General features: G+C 37.3%; 1 protein-coding gene across 1 annotated transcript; it reads right to left on the reverse strand.

The window, feature by feature from the left end:
* Positions 1–2,677: 2,677 nt before the first annotated feature.
* On the reverse strand, positions 2,678–16,686 carry LOC132557607 (uncharacterized). Its single transcript, XM_060222116.1, has 4 exons — positions 16,543–16,686; positions 4,489–4,582; positions 3,026–3,094; positions 2,678–2,793 (listed from the first exon to the last, which is right to left on the reverse strand). Exons 1-4 carry the CDS (start codon positions 16,684–16,686, stop codon positions 2,678–2,680), a joined length of 423 nt encoding a protein of 140 aa, XP_060078099.1.
* Between the last annotated feature and the right edge of the window lie 6,581 nt (positions 16,687–23,267).

The following is a 23,267-nucleotide window of genomic DNA, read 5'->3' on the forward strand; positions in this document are numbered from 1 at the left end:
ACTACCCGACATACTAACGAATATCTTAGACATCATACAACAAAACTACCCGGCATACTAACGAATATCTTAGACATCATACAACAAAACTACCCGGCATACTAACGAATATCTTAGACATTATATCATACAACAAAACTACCCGGCATACTAACGAATATCTTAGACATCATACAACAAAACTACCCGGCATACTAACGAATATCTTAGACATCATATATCATACAACAAAACTACCCGGCATACTAACGAATATCTTAGACATTATACAACAAAACTACCCGGCATACTAACGAATATCTTAGGCATTATATCATACAACAAAACTACCCGGCATACTGACGAATATCTTAGACATCATACAACAAAACTACCCGGCATACTAACGAATATCTTAGACATACTAACGTATATCATACAACAAAACTACCCGGCATACTAACGAATATCTTAGACATCATACAACAAAACTACCCGGCATACTAACGAATATCTTAGACATCATATCATACAACAAAACTACCCGGCATACTAACGAATATCTTAGACATCATACAACAAAACTACCCGGCATACTAACGAATATCTTAGACATCATACAACAAAACTACCCTGCATACTGACGAATATCTTAGACATCATACAACAACACCACCCGGTATACTAAGGAATATCTTAGACATATCATACAACAAAACTACCCGGCATACTAACGAATATCTTAGACATCATACAACAAAACTACCCGGCATACCAACGAATATCTTAGACATTATATAACAAAACTACCCGGCATACTAACGAATATCTTAGACATCATACAACAAAACTACCCGACATACTAACGAATATCTTAGACATTATATAACAAAACTACCCTGCATACTGACGAATATCTTGGACATTATACAACAAAACTACCCGGCATACTAACGAATATCTTAGACATCATACAACAAAACTACCCGGCATACTAACGAATATCTTAGACATCATACAACAAACCTACCCGACATACTAACGAGTATCTTAGATATCATACAACAAAACTACCCGGCATACTAACGAATATCTTAGACATCATACAACAAAACTACCCGGCATACTAACGAATATCTTAGACATCACATCATACAACAAAACTACCCGGCATACTAACGAATATCTTAGACATCATACAACAAAACTACCCGGCATACTAACGAATATCTTAGACATCATACAACAAAACTACCCGGCATACTGACGAATATCTTAGACATTATACAACAAAACTACCCGGCATACTAACGAATATCTTAGACATCATACAACAAAACTACCCGGCATACTAACGAATATCTTAGACATTATACAACAAAACTACCCGGCATACTGACGAATATCTTAGACATCATATCATACAACATCACTACCCGGCATACTGACGAATATCTTAGACATCATACAACAAAACTACCCGGCATACTAACGAATATATTAGACATCATACAACAAAACTACCCGGCATACTGACGAATATCTTAGACATCACATCATACAACAAACCTACCCGACATACTAACGAATATATTAGACATCATACAACAAAACTACCCGGCATACTGACGAATATCTTAGACATCACATCATACAACAAACCTACCCGACATACTAACGAATATCTTAGACATCAAACAACAAAACTACCCGGCATACGAACGAATATCTTAGACATCATACAACAAAACTACCTGGCATACTAACGAATATCTTAGACATCATACAACAAAACTACCCGGCATACTAACGAATATCTTAGACATCATATCATGGGACAGGATTCACTGGCTCCTCAATAAAACTGACTTTATCTCCGGGTCTCCGTTTTTCATTTGTAATAAACGAGTAAAGACATGTTTGGAAGAAGTTGTAGAATTTTATTTGCGAGAAAATCACGATTACATTGAACAACCTTGAATCGTTTTTTATTCGAAAGCAATGAATTACTTTGGCTGAAAATACGTGATAGAACGTTTACCACCTGTGAAATATCACCGCCATTCTTACAGGTCTTTTCTGTTAGTAGTAAGCTTTAGAAATGTACCCGGAGTTTGTGGTGAACACTTTCACAATGCTAGAGAAAGAAACCTTAATCAACATCTATATCCTTTAACATATCTGCAGTCCTTTAAGTGACCGATTATACACAACAGTCAGATGTGTACTACGTCATAACAACCAAAGCATAGGAAAAGTAGTTAATTACAGGTGAGAGGTTTCTATACCGATAATTGACAGGGAAATGTGGATGATTTCCTGTGAGATGTTTTCACACCGATTACAGGTATGGGAAATAAGCTAAAAAAATGAGGAATAAAGATAAGTTTTTAGCTATTACAGGTAAAAAACGATGATTACAGATGTTTTAATGATTACAGGTAAGATAAAGTTGATATTATAGGTTAAAAGTATATAAGAATAACAGTTTGTTAAAGGTGGGTGATTACAGACAAAACTGGGTATATGTATAAAATATGTAACGATTTAATTCATTTCTCAGTAACTGATCCAGGATTGTGTATTACTTTACACCCGTACTATTTAGAACAGTCCGTGATACGTTATAACTCCTAGTTTATATCCGATATACTGAGTAAACTGGTCAACTATGACACTCCCTTGTTTAACATCAGTCTTATACACACATGAATCCCTCCTTTGAACCACATTCCTGAGATGTACCGTAAATATGACGGGGAACGATCCGGCAACACATGTCGTCACATTCGCCACTCGTGTTACACTCCGCTCCTGCAGTTAAACGGAAGTTCATAAATCAGAACTATACTCACACTAACACTTCTATATCATTTTATTTTTTGATATCTGTGAAAATAGATAAGATATTCTGCTAAATCAAAACCATTCCGTATTCATTCTCTTCAAAATAATACAACTCAGAATTTTACCTATCTTTAAGAAACAAAGTTATCCATTTGACAAGGAATTTTATTGTGACAATAATATTCATCTTGATATATACCTTTATATTTAATGGGTTGATCTGTCAATTTGAACATATTAATATCTCTGCAATAACCCACTCTTCTTCCTGGAAATATAAAACATTAGTTATTAATGCACGTGTATGTGTCATATTGAAAATGGGTTATTAGTATAGCAATGGACGTGTGTTGTTAGTATGACCAGTCAATGGAAGTGTGTTGTTAGTATGACCAGTCAATGGAATAGTGTTGTTAGTATGACCAGTCAATGGAAGTGTGTTGTAAGTATGACCAGTCAATGGAAGTGTGTTGTAAGTATGACCAGTCAATTTAAGTGTGTTGTAAGTATGACCAGTCAATGGAAGTGTGTTGTTAGTATGACCAGTCAATGGAAGTGTGTTGTAAGTATGACCAGTCAATGGAAGTGTGTTGCTAGTATGACCAGTCAATGAAAGTGTGTTGTAAGTATGACCAGTCAATAGAAGTGTGTTGTAAGTATGACCAGTCAATGGAAGTGTGTTGTAAGTATGACTAGTCAATGTAATTGTGTTAGTATGACCAGTCAATAGAAGTGTGTTGTTAGTATGACCAGTCAATGGAAGTGTGTTGTTAGTATGACCAGTCAATGGAAGTGTGTTGTAAGTATGACCAGTCAATAGAAGTGTGTTGCTAGTATGACCAGTCAATGAAAGTGTGTTGTAAGTATGACCAGTCAATAGAAGTGTGTTGTTAGTATGACTAGTCAATAGAAGTGTGTTGTAAGTATGACCAGTCAATGGAAGTGTGTTGTAAGTATGACTAGTCAATGTAATTGTGTTAGTATGACCAGTCAATAGAAGTGTGTTGTTAGTATGACCAGTCAATGGAAGTGTGTTGTAAGTATGACCATTCAATGGAAGTGTATTGTTAGCATGACCATTCAATGGAAGTGTGTTGTAAGTAAGACCAGTCAATGTAAGTGTGTTGTAAGTATGACCAGTCAATGGAAGTGTGTTGTAAGTATGACCAGTCAATTGAAGTGTGTTGTAAGTATGACCAGTCAATTTAAGTGTGTTGTAAGTATGACCAGTCAATGGAAGTGTGTTGTTAGTATGACCAGTCAATGGAAGTGTGTTGTAAGTATGACCAGTCAATGGAAGTGTGTTGTAAGTAAGACCAGTCAATTGAAGTGTGTTGTAAGTATGACCAGTCAATGGAAGTGTGTTAGTATGACCAGTCAATGGAAGTGTGTTGTTAGTATGACTAGTCCATGTTAGTTATTTTTTTCCAATACGTTACGGAAAATGTTTTTCTTTAGTATAATAGCTTTCAAAATAACATACACCTATTGTAATTAAATCACAAGCTATATATAAGTATAGTATAACCGTTATTGAGATAAAGATATCAAAGCTGACATGAACTTAGAATAGTATTATTAAAATACTTGGATGTTTCGAGTCTTCCATTGTTTCAGTCAGAATAACACAGTAACTCGGTCAAACTAAATGACGATTCTTACCGGACAAAAAGGAAGTTTTCTTGTCGAGCAAACACACATCGGACTCGGAACAGCAGTTATTTGACTGTAAACAATCTTCTCCCGTCTTACTGCACTGTAAGTAAACATAATTTTTCTGTTATATGTGAGGGAGAAGAAAACAGTGTGCATGTCGTTTTCTGTAATTATACAGTAACATGTACATATACAGTAACAAGTACATGTATAGTAACATGTACAGTAACATATATAGTAACATGTACATGTATAGTAACATGTACAGTAACATGTACATATACAATAACATGTACATATACAGTAGCATGTACATATGTACATATACAGTAACATGTACATATACAGTAACATGTACATATACGGTAACATGTACATATATAGTAACATGTACATATACAGTAACATGTAGTAACAGTAACATGTACATATACGGTAACATGTACATATATAGTAACATGTACATATACAGTAACATGTAGTAACAGTAACATGTACATATACGGTAACATGTACATATATAGTAACATGTACATATACGGTAACATAAACAGTAACATGTACATATATAGTAACATGGTACATATACAGTAACATGTACATATATAGTAACATGGTACATAAACAGTAACATGTACATATATAGTAACATGGTACATAAACAGTAACATGTACATATATAGTAACATGGTACATATACAGTAACATGTACATGAAAATTATTAAATAATGTTTAGGATATCAAACCAAAGATTTTCTAGTTTGCAAGAATTGGCAACCAACCAATTGTTAAGGACATGGCGAGACTCGTCAAAACGGACACAGAGTCCAGGCAAGACAACCGTGTGAATAGGGGACACGGGCCAGATCTAATGATAAACATCATCAAAATACCACGTGATTTATATTAAAAAAAATGAAATTAAAACCAGCATCTTTTGCGTACATTGAAATCAACATGGAACCGCAGAAAATCTGTCTGTATCAAACATTCGCGTTAGATGTTTTAGATGTAACTATATCAATGTTACACGTGGTATTCATTAGAGTAGAATCTAACATAATTGTAATTCATTTCTTTAAAATTCTGACATAGTTACTATATCTCATTAAAATAAATTCTGATCGATATATTGTCCACTGTACCTTTCTGTGTATAAGACAGGTGCTTTGTAGATATATTCACGGTAAACATTGTACATTGCAGTACATTGTGTACAGATATATTGGTAGAAGATGTAAATTGTAAAATGTTGTTTGTTATAGGTCAATATTACCCAATAACATGGTTTTATTGTATAATAATATAAATCATTATAAGATAAAATTATATTCTCCAGAAATAATTCTTCTCGTCCAATATCATTGTTCACACTGCCTATTAACAGGAATAACCTCATCGATTACTCTATTAATGTACTGTCAACATGTGATTTAATTTCTATTTTCATTTACTTTACCACGAGTACACACAACAATCACGTGTTCTTTCATTTTCACTTTTGAATAAAATAATTGATCACCGCGGCATATATTTACAAATACACCTGCAACTAGAAGGTGAAAATTCATGTCTTAGAAAATCAGCCTGGCCTTAACAGTCAAACGATCAATTACCTGCTGTATAAAAATTGTTTAATGTGGGATTGCTGAAATCATTTAATTGATTCTCACTCTGACGTTTCTCCGTAAACATGTATTGATTTCAGGATTTGCATGCTATTTTAGGGATGATTTTCCAGTAATGATTTCCTTCTTCAACGACGCTTCATTGTACGTTATACATCATACTAGGGTAGACTCAAAGTTTGCCCTCCACGTTATACATCATACTAGGGTAGACTCAAAGTTTGCCCTCCACGTTATACATCGCATTTGGGTAGAATCAAAGTTTGCCCTCCATGTTATACATCATACAAGGGTAGACTCAAAGTTTGCCTACCACGTTATACATCATACAAGGGTAGACTCAAAGTTTGCCCTCCATGTTATACATCGCATTAGGGTAGAATCAAAGTTTGTCCTCCACGCTATACATCATACTAGGGTGGAATCAAAGTTTACCCTCAACGTTATACATCGCATTAGGGTAGAATCAAAGTTTGTCCTCCACGTTATACATCATACTAGGGTAGACTCAAAGTTTGCCCTCCACGTTATACATCATACTAGGGTAGACTCAAAGTTTGCCCTCAACGTTATACATCATACTAGGGTAGACTCAAAGTTTGCCCTCCACGTTATACATCGCATTTGGGTAGAATCAAAGTTTGCCCTCCACGTTATACATCATACAAGGGTAGACTCAAAGTTTGTCCTCCACGCTATACATCATACTAGGGTGGAATCAAAGTTTGCCCTCAACATTATACATCGCATTAGGGTAGAATTAAAGTTTTCCCTCCACGTTATACATCATACAAGGGTAGACTCAAAGTTTGCCCTCCACGTAATACATCATACTAGGGTAGACTCAAAGTTTGCCCTCCATGTTATACATCGCATTAGGGTAGAATCAAATTTGTCCTCCACGCTATACATCATACTAGGGTTGGATCAAAGTTTGCCCTCAACGTTATACATCATACAAGGGTAGACTCAAAGTTTGCCCTCAACGTTATACATCATACTAGGTTAGAATCAAAGTTTGCCCTCCACGTTATACATCGCATTAGGGTAGAATCAAAGTTTGCCCTCAACGTTATACATCATACAAGGGTAGACTCAAAGTTTGGCCTCCACGTTATACATCATACAAGGGTAGACTCAAAGTTTGCCCTCCACGTAATACATCATACTAGGGTAGACTCAAAGTTTGCCCTCCATGTTATACATCGCATTAGGGTAGAATCAAATTTGTCCTCCACGCTATACATCATACTAGGGTGGGATCAAAGTTTGCCCTCAATGTTATACATCATACAAGGGTAGACTCAAAGTTTGCCCTCAACGTTATACATCATACTAGGGTAGAATCAAAGTTTGCCCTCCACGTTATACATCGCATTAGGGTAGAATCAAAGTTTGCCCTCCACGTTATACATCATACAAGGGTAGACTCAAGATTTGCCCTCCACGTTATACATCATACTAGGGTAGACTCAAAGTTTGCCCTCCATGTTATACATCGCATTAGGGTAGAATCAAAGTTTGCCCTCAACGTTATACATCATACAAGGGTAGACTCAAAGTTTGGCCTCCACGTTATACATCATACAAGGGTAGACTCAAAGTTTGCCCTCCACGTTATACATCATACTAGGGTAGACTCGAAGTTTGCCCTCCACGTTATACATCCACGTTATACATTACAAGGGTAGACTCAAAATTTGCCCTCCACGTTATACATCATACAAGGGTAGACTCAAAATTTGCCCTCCACGTTATACATCATCAAAGTTTGCCCTCCACGTTATACATCATACTAGGGTAGACTCAAAGTTTGCCCTCCATGTTATACATCGCATACTAGGGTAGACTCAAAGTTTGGTAGAATCAAAGTTTGCCCTCCACGCTATACATCATTAGGGTGGAATCAAAGTTTGCCCTCAACGTTATACATCGCATTAGGGTAGAATCAAAGTTTGTCCTCCACGTTATACATCATACTAGGGTGGAATCAAAGTTTGGCCTCCACGTTATACATCATACAAGGGTAGACTCAAAGTTTGCCCTCCACGTTATACATCATACTAGGGTAGACTCGAAGTTTGCCCTCCACGTTATACATCGCATTAGGGTAGAATCAAAGTTTGCCATCCACGTTATACATCATACAAGGGTAGACTCAAAATTTGCCCTCCACGTTATACATCATACTAGGGTAGACTCAAAGTTTGCCCTCCACGTTATACATCATACTAGGGTAGACTCAAAGTTTGCCCTCAACGTTATACATCATACTAGGGTAGACTCAAAGTTTGCCCTCCATGTTATACATCGCATTAGGGTAGACTCAAAGTTTGTCCTCCACGCTATACATCATACTAGGGTGGAATCAAAGTTTGCCCTCAACGTTATACATCGCATTAGGGTAGAATCAAAGTTTGTCCTCCACGTTATACATCATACTAGGGTGGAATCAAAGTTTGCCCTCCACGTTATACATCATACTAGGGTAGACTCAAAGTTTGCCCTCCACGTTATACATCATACAAGGGTAGACTCAAAGTTTGTCCTCCACGCTATACATCATACTAGGGTAGACTCGAAGTTTGCCCTCCACGTTATACATCGCATTAGGGTAGAATCAAAGTTTGCCCTCCACGTTATACATCATACTAGGGTAGACTCAAAGTTTGCCCTCAACGTTATACATCATACTAGGGTAGACTCAAAGTTTGCCCTCCATGTTATACATCGCATTAGGGTAGACTCAAAGTTTGTCCTCCACGCTATACATCATACTAGGGTGGAATCAAAGTTTGCCCTCAACGTTATACATCGCATTAGGGTAGAATCAAAGTTTGTCCTCCACGTTATACATCATACTAGGGTGGAATCAAAGTTTGCCCTCAACGTTATACATCGCATTAGGGTAGACTCAAAGTTTGCCCTCCACGTTATACATCATACTAGGGTAGACTCAAAGTTTGCCCTCCACGTTATACATCGCATTAGGGTAGAATCAAATTTGCCCTCCACGCTATACATCATACTAGGGTGGAATCAAAGTTTGCCCTCCACGTTATACATCATACTAGGGTAGACTCAAAGTTTGCCCTCCACGTTATTCACCGTATAAGGGTAGAATAAAAGTTTGCCCTCCATGTTATACATCATACTAGGGTAGAATCAAAGGTTACTCCTCATCCATTAATCCCCACCCTCCAGTTCCTAACGGGGTGTCTTGTTGGTGTGAAGCGAAGTGAAACCATAAGAGAGTTTGAAAAGGTCGTAATTTCTTAAAACTAATCAAATTTAACAACAACAAAGAAAGATTGACAACCTCCCTGAAGAAATGCGAAATGTATCCTTAAACTACACTATCCTATTCTAATGAATTGGTATGAGCTCTTCAATAATTGCTATTCGCCAAATACTTTTATATTTCTTGAAATTCTTTAGAGAAACTTACATGTTATATTGCAACGCCGGCATCAAAAGAAATAAGACATTTTTGTTGGTGCATTATGAACAAAATATAACACATACTAACGTACATTTTTATATTTGTTCAAGGATGTAATAACCAACGCGGATAAAACAACTGAAATTCTATATTTCATTGGTGTGTCGTCTTGCTGTCTTGGGGAGCTGTGGTTTTGAACTAGTGTGAACTACAGTAATATGAATCAGAACTCGTGATTTCTCGCTGAATCATTAAGATATCATTCAGAAAGACATGTGTTGATACTGTCTTGTTCTAGAAACATGTACAGGAAATCAGGCATGTCTTATGAATAGGTAGTCTGACCGTTAACGCAAGTAGCAAATTATTAACATGATAATTTAGTGTTCTTATCAAAAGTGTGAAAATGTAGACTGTCGAGAGAATAACCTGATCATTATATGTACGACAGAAGTGTTCACGCAGAAAATACCAAACTAGAATGCAGAATGGAACAGAGTTGTATATTAGGTTCGTAAACGACACATTGTTGCTGTCTTCTTAAGCGTACTGCTTAACGACCATTTATAGGAGGGACAAATTGGCTAATAAACCCTCAGCCGTGGGCCAATCACTGTCGGACCTGCTACCTAACCCGCTCACCAATTCAATATTGAGTTTAGACAATGTTTGTACAATCTTGATATCACTTGGTGTCCTCGCATTTCATTTTCTGTTTCTGAACACTGAGTTGTCAGCCTATTAGATCAACAAATCAATAGATTGATATTTGGAGGCGAACATCCGTTAAATCATAATTAAGCATCGGGTTTAGGCGATTGATCCTGTTACTCAGGGTAATAAGTAACTACGGTCTACCAAATATTGGACTATCACCACAGAGGGCTGGTCTACCAAATATTGGACTATCACCACAGAGGGCTGGTCTACCAAATATTGGACTATCACCACAGAGGGCTGGTCTACCAAATATTGGACTATCACCACAGAGGGCTGGTCTACCAAATATTGGACTATCACCACAGAGGGCTGGTCTACCAAATATTGTACTATTACCACAGAGGGCTGGTCTACCAAATATTGGACTATCACCACAGAGGGCTGGTCTACCAAATATTGGACTATCACCACAGAGGGCTGGTCTACCAAATATTGGACTATCACCACAGGGCTGGTCTACCAAATATTGGACTATCACCACAGAGGGCTGGTCTACCAAATATTGGACTATCACCACAGAGGGCTGGTCTACCAAATATTGGACTATCACCACAGACGGCTGGTCTACCAAATATTGGACTATCACCACAGAGGGCTGGTCTACCAAATATTGGACTATTACCACAGTGGGCTGGTCTACCAAATATTGGACTATCACCACAGAGGGCTGGTCTACCAAATATTGGACTATCACCACAGAGGGCTGGTCTACCAAATATTGGACTATTACCACAGAGGGCTGGTCTACCAAATATTGGACTATTACCACAGAGGGCTGGTCTACCAAATATTGGACTATTACCACAGAGGGCTGGTCTACCAAATATTGTACTATTACCACAGAGGGCTGGTCTACCAAATATTGGACTATCACCACAGAGGGCTGGTCTACCAAATATTGGACTATCACCACAGAGGGCTGGTCTACCAAATATTGGACTATCACCACTTGTACTATCACCACAGAGGGCTGGTCTACCAAATATTGGACTATTACCACAGAGGGCTGGTCTACCAGGTATTGACTATCACCACAGAGGGCTGGTCTACCAAATATTGGACTATCACCACAGAGGGCTGGTCTACCAAATATTGGACTATCACCACAGAGGGCTGGTCTACCAAATATTGGACTATTACCACTGAGGGCTGGTCTACCAGGTATTGACTATCACCACAGAGGGCTGGTCTACCAAATATTGGACTATCACCACAGAGGAATTGTCTACCAAATATTGGACTATCACCACAGAGGTCTGGTCTACCAAATATTGGACTATCACCACAGAGGGCTGGTCTACCAAATATTGGACTATCACCACAGAGGGCTGGTCTACCAAATATTGGACTATTACCACTGAGGGCTGGTCTACCACTGAGGGCTGGTCTACCAAATATTGGACTATCACCACAGAGGGCTGGTCTACCAAATATTGGACTATCACCACAGAGGGCTGGTCTACCAAATATTGTACTATTACCACAGAGGGCTGGTCTACCAAATATTGGACTATTACCACAGAGGGCTGGTCTACCAAATATTGGACTATTACCACAGAGGGCTGGTCTACCAAATAGACTATCACTACAGAGGGCTGGTCTACCAAATATTGTACTATTACCACAGAGGGCTGGTCTACCAAATATTGTACTATTACCACAGAGGGCTGGTCTACCAAATATTGTACTATTACCACAGTGGGCTGGTCTACCAAATATTGGACTAGCACCACAGAAGGCTGGTCTACCAAATATTGTACTATTACCACAGAGGGCTGCAGAGGATTTCTATCAAGTGCTGACTAACTATCCTTCAGCTGATGGCTAACTCTCTGGCGCTGACTTACTATCATGTGTTTACTTTCTATCATGTACTGTCTAACTATCATGTACGGACTTACTCTCAGGTGCTGACTTACTATTGAGGCCATGTACCACATGTCTAAATCCTCGCCCAATAGGACTGGATACTCTGCCTTTATTTGGTAATTTCGTAATTGACTCTTTGTATATGGATCTCATCAGTCCAGGCAAAGTAGAAAATGGCGGATGTTCATCTGACCTTCCTCGACACACAACATGTTGTGTTGGTCAATCACAATGTCTGTTGTAGAACACAGTGGTCATTATGTAACAGCTCTGTCTTCTAAGCTACTAACAGGTATTCTAGGAGTCCTGTACATGTCATGGCAAATCTAAAGGCACACGCGAAATAATGTAGTTGGGTCAAGGAGAGAAACGCCTGATCAATTTATGGCTAATACGCTCCTTTTGAGGATTACAAAAGTGCGATCCAATTTCAAAGTCACTGCAATATACCGTTGTGCAACATTGAGATTCGGTTGATGTACAAGTACATCGATGTGGTGACCTGGAGTATCGAGGATGTAGTGGGCGTTACCCCTGGAGGATTGAGGATAAGGTGGTCGTTATGCCTGGAGTATCGAGGATGTGGTGGTCGTTATCCCTAGAGTATCGAGGATGTAGTGGGCGTTACCCCTGGAGTATCGAGGATGTAGTAGGCGTTACCCCTAGAGTATCGAGGATGTAGTGATCGTAATCCCTGGAGTATCGAGGATGTAGTGGGCGTTACACCTGGAGTATCGAGGATGTAGTGATCGTAATCCCCGGAGAATCGCGGATTTAGTGATCGTAACCCTGGAGTATCGAGGATGTAGTGGGCGTTACCCCTGGAGTATCGAGTAGGTAGCGGGTGTTACCCCCGGGGTATCGAGGATGTTGTTGGCGTTACCTCCAGGGTATCGAGGATGTAGTGAGCGTTACCCCTGGAGTATCGAGGATGTAGTGGGCGTTAACCCTGGAGTATCGAGGATGTAGTGGGCGTTACCCCTGGAGTATCGATGATGTAGTGGACGTTACCCCTGGGGTATCGAGGATGTAGTGGGCGTTACCCCTGGAGTATCGAGGATGTAGTGGGCGTTACCCCTGGGGTATCGAGGATGTAGTGGGCGTTACCCCTGGAGCATCGAGTATGTAGCAGTGTAGGCGGCATGATATACCCTATCAGGTTTCTCCTTAGGACATTGTATAGCCATTGCTTCCATGCGATGTAAGGCTATCGTGGATTTTCCATAAATTATTGTATACAGAGACTTTTATTGTCTTATTGTACACCGTTTCTCTGTCCACTGACTAACAAGGTAACGAGATAGTAATTGGAAACCTCTCCGTTCTTCAAAGTCTCTTCTCCAGTAATGTTTTGTAACTGTAGACCCACTTGTTATCACTGTATGTGTTAGATAAACTGTCTCCTCTGTTACTCTACAATTCCTCTCTTAAAAGTGAAGTCAAAACTATAATAAATACTTCTCCTAACATGACCTGACCATCTTTTTAAAAATCAAATTAATGTCATTGATCGCTCAAGCTAACATATAACATAAATGTCCTTTCTGTATGATTTAACCATGGAAATACATCAAGACTGTAGCTGAGATCATTCTGTGATTTGCTATGTGGTGACAGATTTTATCACTGAAGTGTTTTTTTTTTAAGATTTAATTCCCGATTGGCGCACAACCAAATTTAAACAGATTAGAACTCTGATGATTAGGTTATCAACAATAATTGCGGCTAAAAAAAGGCTACAATTAGCGCCATCACAATTTAGCGGAATGTGTTCTGCGCAAAAAAGTGCTACAATAAGATTGCCGCCACTAAAACATTCACAATAACTAACCATACAACAACGTCATCCAAGAATCCAATTGTGGGATAACTCCTGCAGATTGAGAGTGGTTTCTCTGAGATGTCTTCTGATAAGGGGACATCGCGTGGGCAATATTAGGTCTGATATATTCTAAGTATAATCGGCGGAAACGGATGATATTGGTCCACTGCAGAATCGAGGGTTTCCTTCCGTGGGGTGACCAGAATAGATCTGCTATTCCAACTGTAGCACTTCGGACCTTCCTTCCATTCTTTCTTCCTTCCTTTATTTATCTTGCTCTCCCATTCTGTGCTATATTTTCCAATCTTGGTGTCAGATACCTATTCTCAAATGATCATTGCTATTGGGATGAGGTTAAACCCATGAATATAAAACAAAATTTCAATGTGTTATCGGATCATGTCTTCCTCTAACACCTACCATAAGTAATGAATTCGCCCAAGGTTTCATAGAACATCATGTACAGACAGCACTATTGCATTGATTGCTGCATTGTTCAGTAACTACCATGGTCTGTGTGTCCTGAACACCATCACTCCGATGATCCCTTTCAGTGATTAAAAGATCGTTGCAGATTTTTTTCCATTCTAAAGAAAATGTATGAAAACTCTTTCTTCGTGTTTACAGACAGCTTTTTAAAGAAGGGTTTGATCTATGACTAACTTTTTATAGACAAAACGGTATTCCCTTTGTTTGTGACTGGTTCAGATTCTTAATTAGTGATAAGCTCGGGATTGTTTGGTAAGTATTTTGATTTAACTACCAGGGAATGCCGGTAATGACAATTTGTAAAATCTAGCAGGAAGGTACTTCGCCTGTATCAGTAGTGTATGAATCAAAAACCCGTGAGACCGAAATATTATGTTAGTCTAAAGACTTTATGAAAAGAAGCAACGGACGAAATATCGTTTTAATGTTAAATGTTATAAAATGGTTTCTGACAAGAGATATGCATATTGACAAAAATAACATTGAGCTTCAAATTGTAACGTCACCGAAATCCTGATATCTTGTTTATGGAACCGTATGTAGTATTGTAAACTTTTGGAGACAGATTCAATGATAAATCGTAAAATTTACTTGTCAAAGGACGATGGATGAAAACACCGTTTTGGAGTCGAAACGAGGGACGAAAAGGTCATTTAAAATGATTTTGGTAATATTATTTTTTTTTCAGTTAAAAAGACGGGACAATAAGTGGCATGATTTGGACTCTTTTGAATATAGATAAACGATGATTAAATTAATTTCTTAAATCTGTTCCAGAGATCAAATTATCTTAACTTAAATAATTTTTCCCGTGACATCTGGATTTTTGTTCTGATTAAGTGACGGGCATATAAATAGTCTGAACTTTGTTTTAGGAATTTCTTTTATGGAGTTGACCACAAACATCAGCTCCTAATATATATATGTTTTTAAATTATAGATAAAATATAAATGTATACTTGGTGATTTTCTTCGGAACTGCGATGTACTTAATGTAATTCATAACGATAAATGGAAATTGTACATTATAAACCAGAAGACAGACACGGTCAAAAGATATAAACACTAATAGTATTCAAGACTTACTAATTAGCAACAGTTTTATTCTGTTTTATCCTGCAACTGGCACTGCCATTGTCGGAATACTCCTGACATATATTTTTGCTGTGACGGAAAAGCACGCGCGGTAATTCGATAGAATTACTTAAATATTACGTTTAACAATATAGCAATGGTCGAAGTTAGCGATTTGATACGTTGTAAAAAACAAGTTTATTTATGAAAATCAATTAAAAGTAATAAATCGGCTCGAGACAGAAAGACAAAAGTGTCGCGCCAGAGGCTCGCTACTTTTGTCTTTCTTCACCCTCACCAAAATACAGCTTATGTTTTTAAGACACTGACCATGTATTCTCGATATCTGTAAAATTCTGCGCTTTGTGTTCAAAGCGAGACAGTCGCGAGCGTAAATCCGGGTCAACAATGATGATTACAACTTTGTGAAATAATACACTTCAGGCCTAAGTAATATTATAAAGTTTACCGAAATAAATTTCTACTCTCTCGTACACCTGTGACACCTCTTCGTTACCTGTATGTTTGTTATATCACAAGGAGAGAAGATTACTGACGCGTTTTTGTTTCTCTTATCTATTTCCAATGTTAATGGCAAATATTTTCGTCCTCGCATAAGGATGCTCATTTTCGCCAAGTTTTAATTCCCTAAAATGTCATTGAAACTCTTATATATCATTAACATCTCTTAAAATTTTGACCTATTTTCTTTCATTTAAAGCCAGTTGGCAAAATAGTAATATTGGTGAAAGTTGAAATATAAATTAGACAGTATTTCATTTATATTTCGCTGAAATATCTTCTGTATGAAATTCGGGAAAATTTTCTCCGACTATTTCAAGTATTTTAGAGTGAAAATACCCTTTTATCAACAGAAATTAATTATTTATATGTTTGAAAAAGAACAAGGAAACAACACACATCTTCCACCTACTATAAAATAGATTGAAAACCTGTTGACACAATCGCGTGCTTACTAACATACGTACTAATATGTATTATAAATGACACTTACCAATTCCTCCAGCTGGATGTCCTTCCAGTTTTTGGTGGCTGCTCTGTTGCTGTACCTCGTCAGCCATGCCTCGGACACACATACGGACAGCATGATTGCCATGGTCAGCCAGAACGCGTTCTCCTTCGTGGTGAGGGATAACATTTTCTTAACAATGTCCGTCCGATACACTAGTACACTTGTATCTAAGTTTGCCTTTGTTTCCGAGCGGTTTTTATTGTTAACCACAAGATCTAGTCTATTGATTACTTCCAATTTCTAAATTAGACGTGCTTTGATCGGGAAAGGTAGTTAGCACTAACTTGGTGACCTCCCATCAGAGTGTATCAGTAAGACTGTCTTTCTCTGGAGCTCTTTACAACTATAATAAAATCAGAGGACCTGTGGCGAGGTAATGAGGGAACATCTACAAAGTCCGACTTTACGTCTTTTGGCCAATAAGATGCTAGCTTTCCAAATAATCAATATGGAAGCAGCCAGCCATGAGCAATGGTGAACTGTCGGCGCAAATCACAATATACCGGCGTATAATGGTGGAACAATATACCGACGTATTACCATAGGACCATTTTAAACTTTCCTTTCCTTATGAATAAGACAAGGAAAAATCATTGATGTACTTGATTAAACATTTGTATTTTAAGTTTAATTGTTTCTGTCTGGGATCGTGGGCGGGACAGTCAATGTAGGGAGAAATTCAATAAGTAAGAACATGTAAATATATATAGACATTGTAGATCTTGGTGTAAAATGTAAAACCATCTTTGAATTTAAAACAAATCTTTAAGCCTCCGCAGTTGTTACAAAAGACACACAGGCGAATTCCACTTTCGAATAAAACATAAACTCAGCGGAGTTACGGTGCAATAATGAATTACAAACAAGTTGAGTAATATTGACAGCTAGCATACCTAACTATTTACAGAGCGTATAATATTGACAGCTAGCACACCTAACTATTTACAAAGCGTGTAATATTGACAGTTAGTATACCTAACTATTTAAAGAGCGTGTAATATTGACAGCTAGCACACCTAACTATTTACAGAACGTGTGGTATTGACAGTTAACATACCTAACTATTTAAAGAGCGTGTAATATCGACAGTTAGCACACCTAACTATTTACAGAACGTGTGGTATTGACAGTTAACATACCTAACTATTTAAAGAGCGTGTAATATCGACAGTTAGCACACCTAACTATTTACAGAACGTGTGGTATTGACAGTTAACATACCTAACTATTTAAAGAGCGTGTAATATCGACAGTTAGCACACCTAACTATTTACAGAACGTGTGGTATTGACAGTTAGCACACCTAACTATTTACAGAACGTGTAATATTGACAGCTAGCATACCTAACTATTTACAGAACGTGTGGTATTGACAGTTAGCACACCTAACTATTTACAAAGCGTGTAATATTGACAGCTAGCATAACTAACTATTTACAAAGCGTGTAATATTGACAGTTAGCACACCTAACTATTTACAGAACGTGTAATATTGACAGCTAGCATACCTAACTATTTACAGAGCGTGTAATATTGACAGCTAGCATAACTAACTATTTACAAAGCGTGTAATATTGACATCTAGCATACCTAACTATTTACAGAGCGTGTAATATTGACAGCTAGCATAACTAACTATTTACAGAACGTGTAATATTGACAGCTAGCATAGCTAACTATTTACAGAGCGTGTAATATTGACAGCTAGCATAACTAATTATTTACAAAGCGTGTAATATTGACAGCTAGCATACCTTACTATTTACAGAACGTGTTATATTGACAGCTAGCATACCTAACTATTTACAGAACGTGTAATATTGACAGCTAGCATACCTTACTATTTACAAAACGTGTAATATTGACAGTTAGCACAACTAACTATTTACAGAACGTATAATATTGACAGTTAGCACACCTAACTATTTACAGAACGTGTAATATTGACAGTTAGCACACCTAACTATTTACAGAACGTGTAATATTGACAGCTAGCATACCTAACTATTTACAGAACGTGTAATATTGACAGTTAGCACACCTAACTATTTACAGAACGTGTAATATTGACAGTTAGCACACCTAACTATTTACAGAGCGTGTAATATTGACAGTTAGCACACCTAACTATTTACAGAACGTGTAATATTGACAGCTAGCATAACTAACTATTTACAGAACGTGTAATATTGACAGTTAACATACCTAACTATTTACAAAGCGTGTAACATTGACAGCTGGCATAACTAACTATTTACAAAGCGTGTAATATTGACAGTTAGCACACCTAACTATTTACAGAACGTGTAATATTGACAGCTAGCATAACTAACTATTTACAAAGCGTGTAATATTGACAGCTAGCATACCTAACTATTTACAGAACGTGTAATATTGACAGCTACCATAACTTACTATTTACAAAGCGTGTAATATTGACAGCTAGCATAACTAACTATTTACAAAGCGTGTAATATTGACAGTTAGCACACCTAACTATTTACAGAACGTGTGGTATTCACCTCTCTCAAGTCGCCGAATCAAAATAGAATTGTATTACAAACACTCCTTAAACAACACAACGATTTTAGAACCCATAGACAAAAGTAAATACACACATGACACTGTAAAGACGATTGTCGTCACATTATTTGGTCTATATTGATGTTTCTGACACGACAGTCATCGACAAACAAACAAAACAAGTAATAACATGAGGAGTTTACAAGTACATATATAGTAAGTATCATAATGACGTCAAGTACTGTAAAGGTTGTTATGACCAAGGGGTCAAGGCTTCTCTATGTTAAAGGATTAAAATCCGTGTACAAAATTATAACACTGGATAAAAGATTGGCAGAGAACCCTCAAAAATTCAAAAATTTGAAAATAAGATTGCCAGACCAATACTTTAAAAATAAGATTGACAGAGAAACCGTAAAAACTGAATATTTTGAAAATAAGAATGCCAGAGAAACCACAAAAAAACGTAATACTTTGAGAATAAGATAGACAGAGAAACCACGAAAAATTAATATATTGAACACAACATTGGCAGAAATAGATTGATTTGAAACCGTCTCCGGAAAATCAGCACTCGCAGACTTATTTCAATTAAGTTTTACTGTTAGGAGTAGGTGTTGCAAATGTCCTCCTGGAGGCGGAGAATGTAAATTACCAAATAAAGCGTGTGTTATTTATAAAATGTACAACATCAGCCAGAGTGATTTGCCAAGACGACTTTACTCGATCGACGCGAGGCAGTTCATTCAGATAATGGACGTGACATGAACATATATTGTAGTGATTTTTAGAACTCATCCCGTTGCTGTCTTTTTAAAGATAGCAGTCTGTTACCACATGCATTCTTAACCACCACTGATTTATCGACGTTTTAAGACAGTAAATAATATTGATTTCTGATTTGACTAAATTCGATTTCTCTCTATCACCTTCTGACATTTTTCACCCTGGAAAAGCTCTAGGACATTGTATACTTCTCTGTATCTGATTCTAAAAGCGCTTTGCTCGTGGGTGTCTGGTGAACATAGGCCTTTATATATCGCACGATAACCACGATGTAACAGAGTATAACGATACAAATACAAAGGCTGCTGCCTTTACACGTGACAGCTGGTCGATCCCTTAATCAGTCGTAGGTGTGTATCAATATCTGTTTCTGGTTTATGTGCTCATATTTTTGAAGTCCCCGGATCGAAAGATCGGGGGCATATATTTTTTGTGTTGTCTGTTTGTTAGTTTGCCTGTCTGTTTGTTGTCAATTTAAACCTTGTCTATAACCATTACACCGCAAGAAGTAGGTCTATCATATTTGGCGTGTGTGTTCCTTGTGACTAGATCTTTCCGGTGGTACCATGTGACCTTGACTTTGAAAGAGAACAAATTACAACAATAATGATGCAATGAACGCATGCCTTACACAGTACAGTTTTAATGTACCATTTCGTTTTAATGCAACAGGTGGCATAGTGTTTCATAAACACACTTTGTTTTATATCAAATATGTATAACAATAAAAGGAATATTACAAATAGCTTTTCATAATAGTTAACAAATTATATCAGATCAGAAAAACTATAAACAACGCAAAGCCTTATCAACTGTATTGACGTAATACGTTTGTTTTACATAGGTTTTTTTTTTACATTGGAACTATTGTAACTTTATCGACAGAGAAAGTCTACGTCTCTAATACGTTTGTTTTACACTGGAACTATTGTATCCCTAATACGTTTGTTTTACACTGGAACTCATATAAGTATATCGACAGAGAAAGTCCACGTCTCTAATACGTTTGTTTTACACTGGAACTATTGTATCCCTAATACGTTTGTTTTACACTGGAACTAATATAAGAATATCGACAGAGAAAGTCCACGTCTCTAATACGTTTGTTTTACACTGGAACTATTGTATCCTTAATACGTTTGTTTTACACTAGAGTGTAGGTTTATCAACAGAGAAAAGTTTTACATCGATGTCACAATATCGATTTTAATTACTAATCCTTAGGTAGATTTACTGCGCGGACATTGATGGCCCAACCTTTCGTGGTACCATTCCCGTTTCTCCTCCATATCCTTCTCAGGTTTAAGTGAAATATTCAAGTTAATTCAAGACAATACAAAACATATTCTCGATGAATATATTGAAGGAATTATAATGGGATATTCTACAGATACTATAATGGTGAGAAAGGAATAGATGTTTAAAACCAAGTTGAGTGATTTCCTGTAAAGCGGCATTTGTTCTAGTGTTAGACGTAGTCTGGATATGACTTAATGCATGAAAGAATATCCCTATCTTTTTATTCTGGGTAACTATGAAGTCTAGGCAGTTAAGTTCAGGCATAGTGTTCAACTGTATGTAGTCTTCTGTCTCTGAATACCACACACTTCAATTTTGCTTCATCACCGGGTGTTTGCCAGGCTATCAACAGTGACCTATCGATATAAGATTAATTTCCTTATTTGTCGTATAAACAGTATACATTACACTGATTTCAAGATACTAAAATAAAACCCCATGAGATCCTAAAAATAAAGTATATACATACATAGAAAAGATTATGAAATAGTTGACATGCAAATATTTTATCTAGAATGACTTGTCTGTTAGATCTTCTATTGATTTTGGAATCTACACTAATATCCATTTTAAAGTCTTCAAAGTCTTCAAAAGAAGCCTTTCAAATTTCCAAAAAAATAAAAACAAGCAGAAACTGCAAAAGGTGCATTTTCGGAATTTCCGCAAAAATTGCACAAAGATAAAATATTCTGATGTACGGGTTTTCGTTTGTGTGTTGAGAAGAGACTTCGCCTGCCATCCAATTCCTTAAAATATTGATTTAATAAAATAGTTATGAAACGAGTGTCGAAGACACATCACATCCCAGGCAGTCATTCTTACGGAAACATTGGGGCACATTAACATCTAAAGACTTGTTACAGTATCTACTAACGGCCATATTGGTAGCTTATTTCTGACCAGTGTTAAGTAACTATGGTTACTTTATTTTATGATTCCTATATTTTGGAATGTTCTCTGAGCCTGATGCCGTAACTTGAACCGGTCGCATCAGACTGTAACTAGAAGTGGATTTGTCCTTATTTAGACATGATTGTACTTGTATTTAGGGGTTTCTCTGCCATGTAGTATAATTAGTCTCCCACAAGAAGTTTTTTTGAGCATGAGATTTATATCTAACGTGTCAAAGTGTCACCAATCTTGTGTACCCAGCCCCACGTAACTGACACGGTAAGTGGCGCGCCCCTAACAGGACCATCATTTGCGTCCTCTCTAATGGCTGTAATGATTGTAGCAAGGCAAGTCAGTTTTATTGATTGTGTACAAACTGTACGTGCCAGACAGATTGAAGACGACTCCTGAAGTCAGTAACAGAAAATCTGCGCTAATATTTAATGCTGACAATCCTAGGTGTGCTATACAGACTACCAAGCTAAGGGGAGATAGGATTGTAGGCCTTTGGTAGAATAAGTTAAACTCTGCCTAACGTTCACGCAATCATCTGTAAGAATGACACATTATGAAAACTTTGCAGACAATTTAGTACTTTAAAATTACATGCAAGGAAGACGTCATCTTGTAATGTCAATGATGCTTTGTAAATGTGTATTTAAGGGCTAAAACGCAAGACTTGTTCAGCAATGTTTGATATAATTCACGATAACCCGGGACTCCAGACTTATTCAAACATGTTTAATATAATTCACAATCCAGACTTATTCAACCATGTTTAATATAATTCACGATAACCCGGGACTCCAGACTTATTCAAACATGTTTTATATAATTCACGATAACCCGGGACTCCAGACTTATAGTCTACTTAAAATACACCACACGATAACCCGGGACTCCAGACTTATTCAACCATGTTTAATATAATTCACGATAACCCGGGACTCCAGACTTATTCAACCATGTTTAATATAATTCACGATAACCCGGGACTCCAGACTTATAGTCTACTTAAAATACACCACACGGTAAGACGGGACACCAGACTTATTTCAGGCATGTTAATAGTAATATGCGATAAGCCAGTATTACATTTATAAGTATCTGTCTGGTAACTCTCCCCAAAAAGTACGCTTTCTTAACGACGTTATCTCTAAGCAAATCTTTCTGCGCGGATTTTCTTTCCACCACGTCATGTGTCTGCA

The sequence above is a fragment of the Ylistrum balloti genome, unplaced genomic scaffold (genome assembly GCF_031769215.1).
Source record: "Ylistrum balloti isolate Yb309-2 unplaced genomic scaffold, AGI_CSIRO_Ybal_v1 Utg370700, whole genome shotgun sequence".
NCBI classification, from domain to species: Eukaryota; Metazoa; Mollusca; class Bivalvia; order Pectinida; family Pectinidae; genus Ylistrum; species Ylistrum balloti.

Bases quoted from the DNA above. Each gene is read 5' to 3' on its own strand.
- LOC132557607 (XM_060222116.1), bottom strand. From the start codon at position 16,686: ATGTTATCCCTCACCACGAAGGAGAACGCGTTCTGGCTGACCATGGCA. The intron at 3,095-4,488 runs GTAAGAATCGTC...TTATATTTCCAG, and splicing joins GAAAACTTCCTTTTTGTCCG to GAAGAAGAGTGGGTTATTGC. The intron at 2,794-3,025 runs GTATATATCAAG...GTTTAACTGCAG, and splicing joins TCAACCCATTAAATATAAAG to GAGCGGAGTGTAACACGAGT.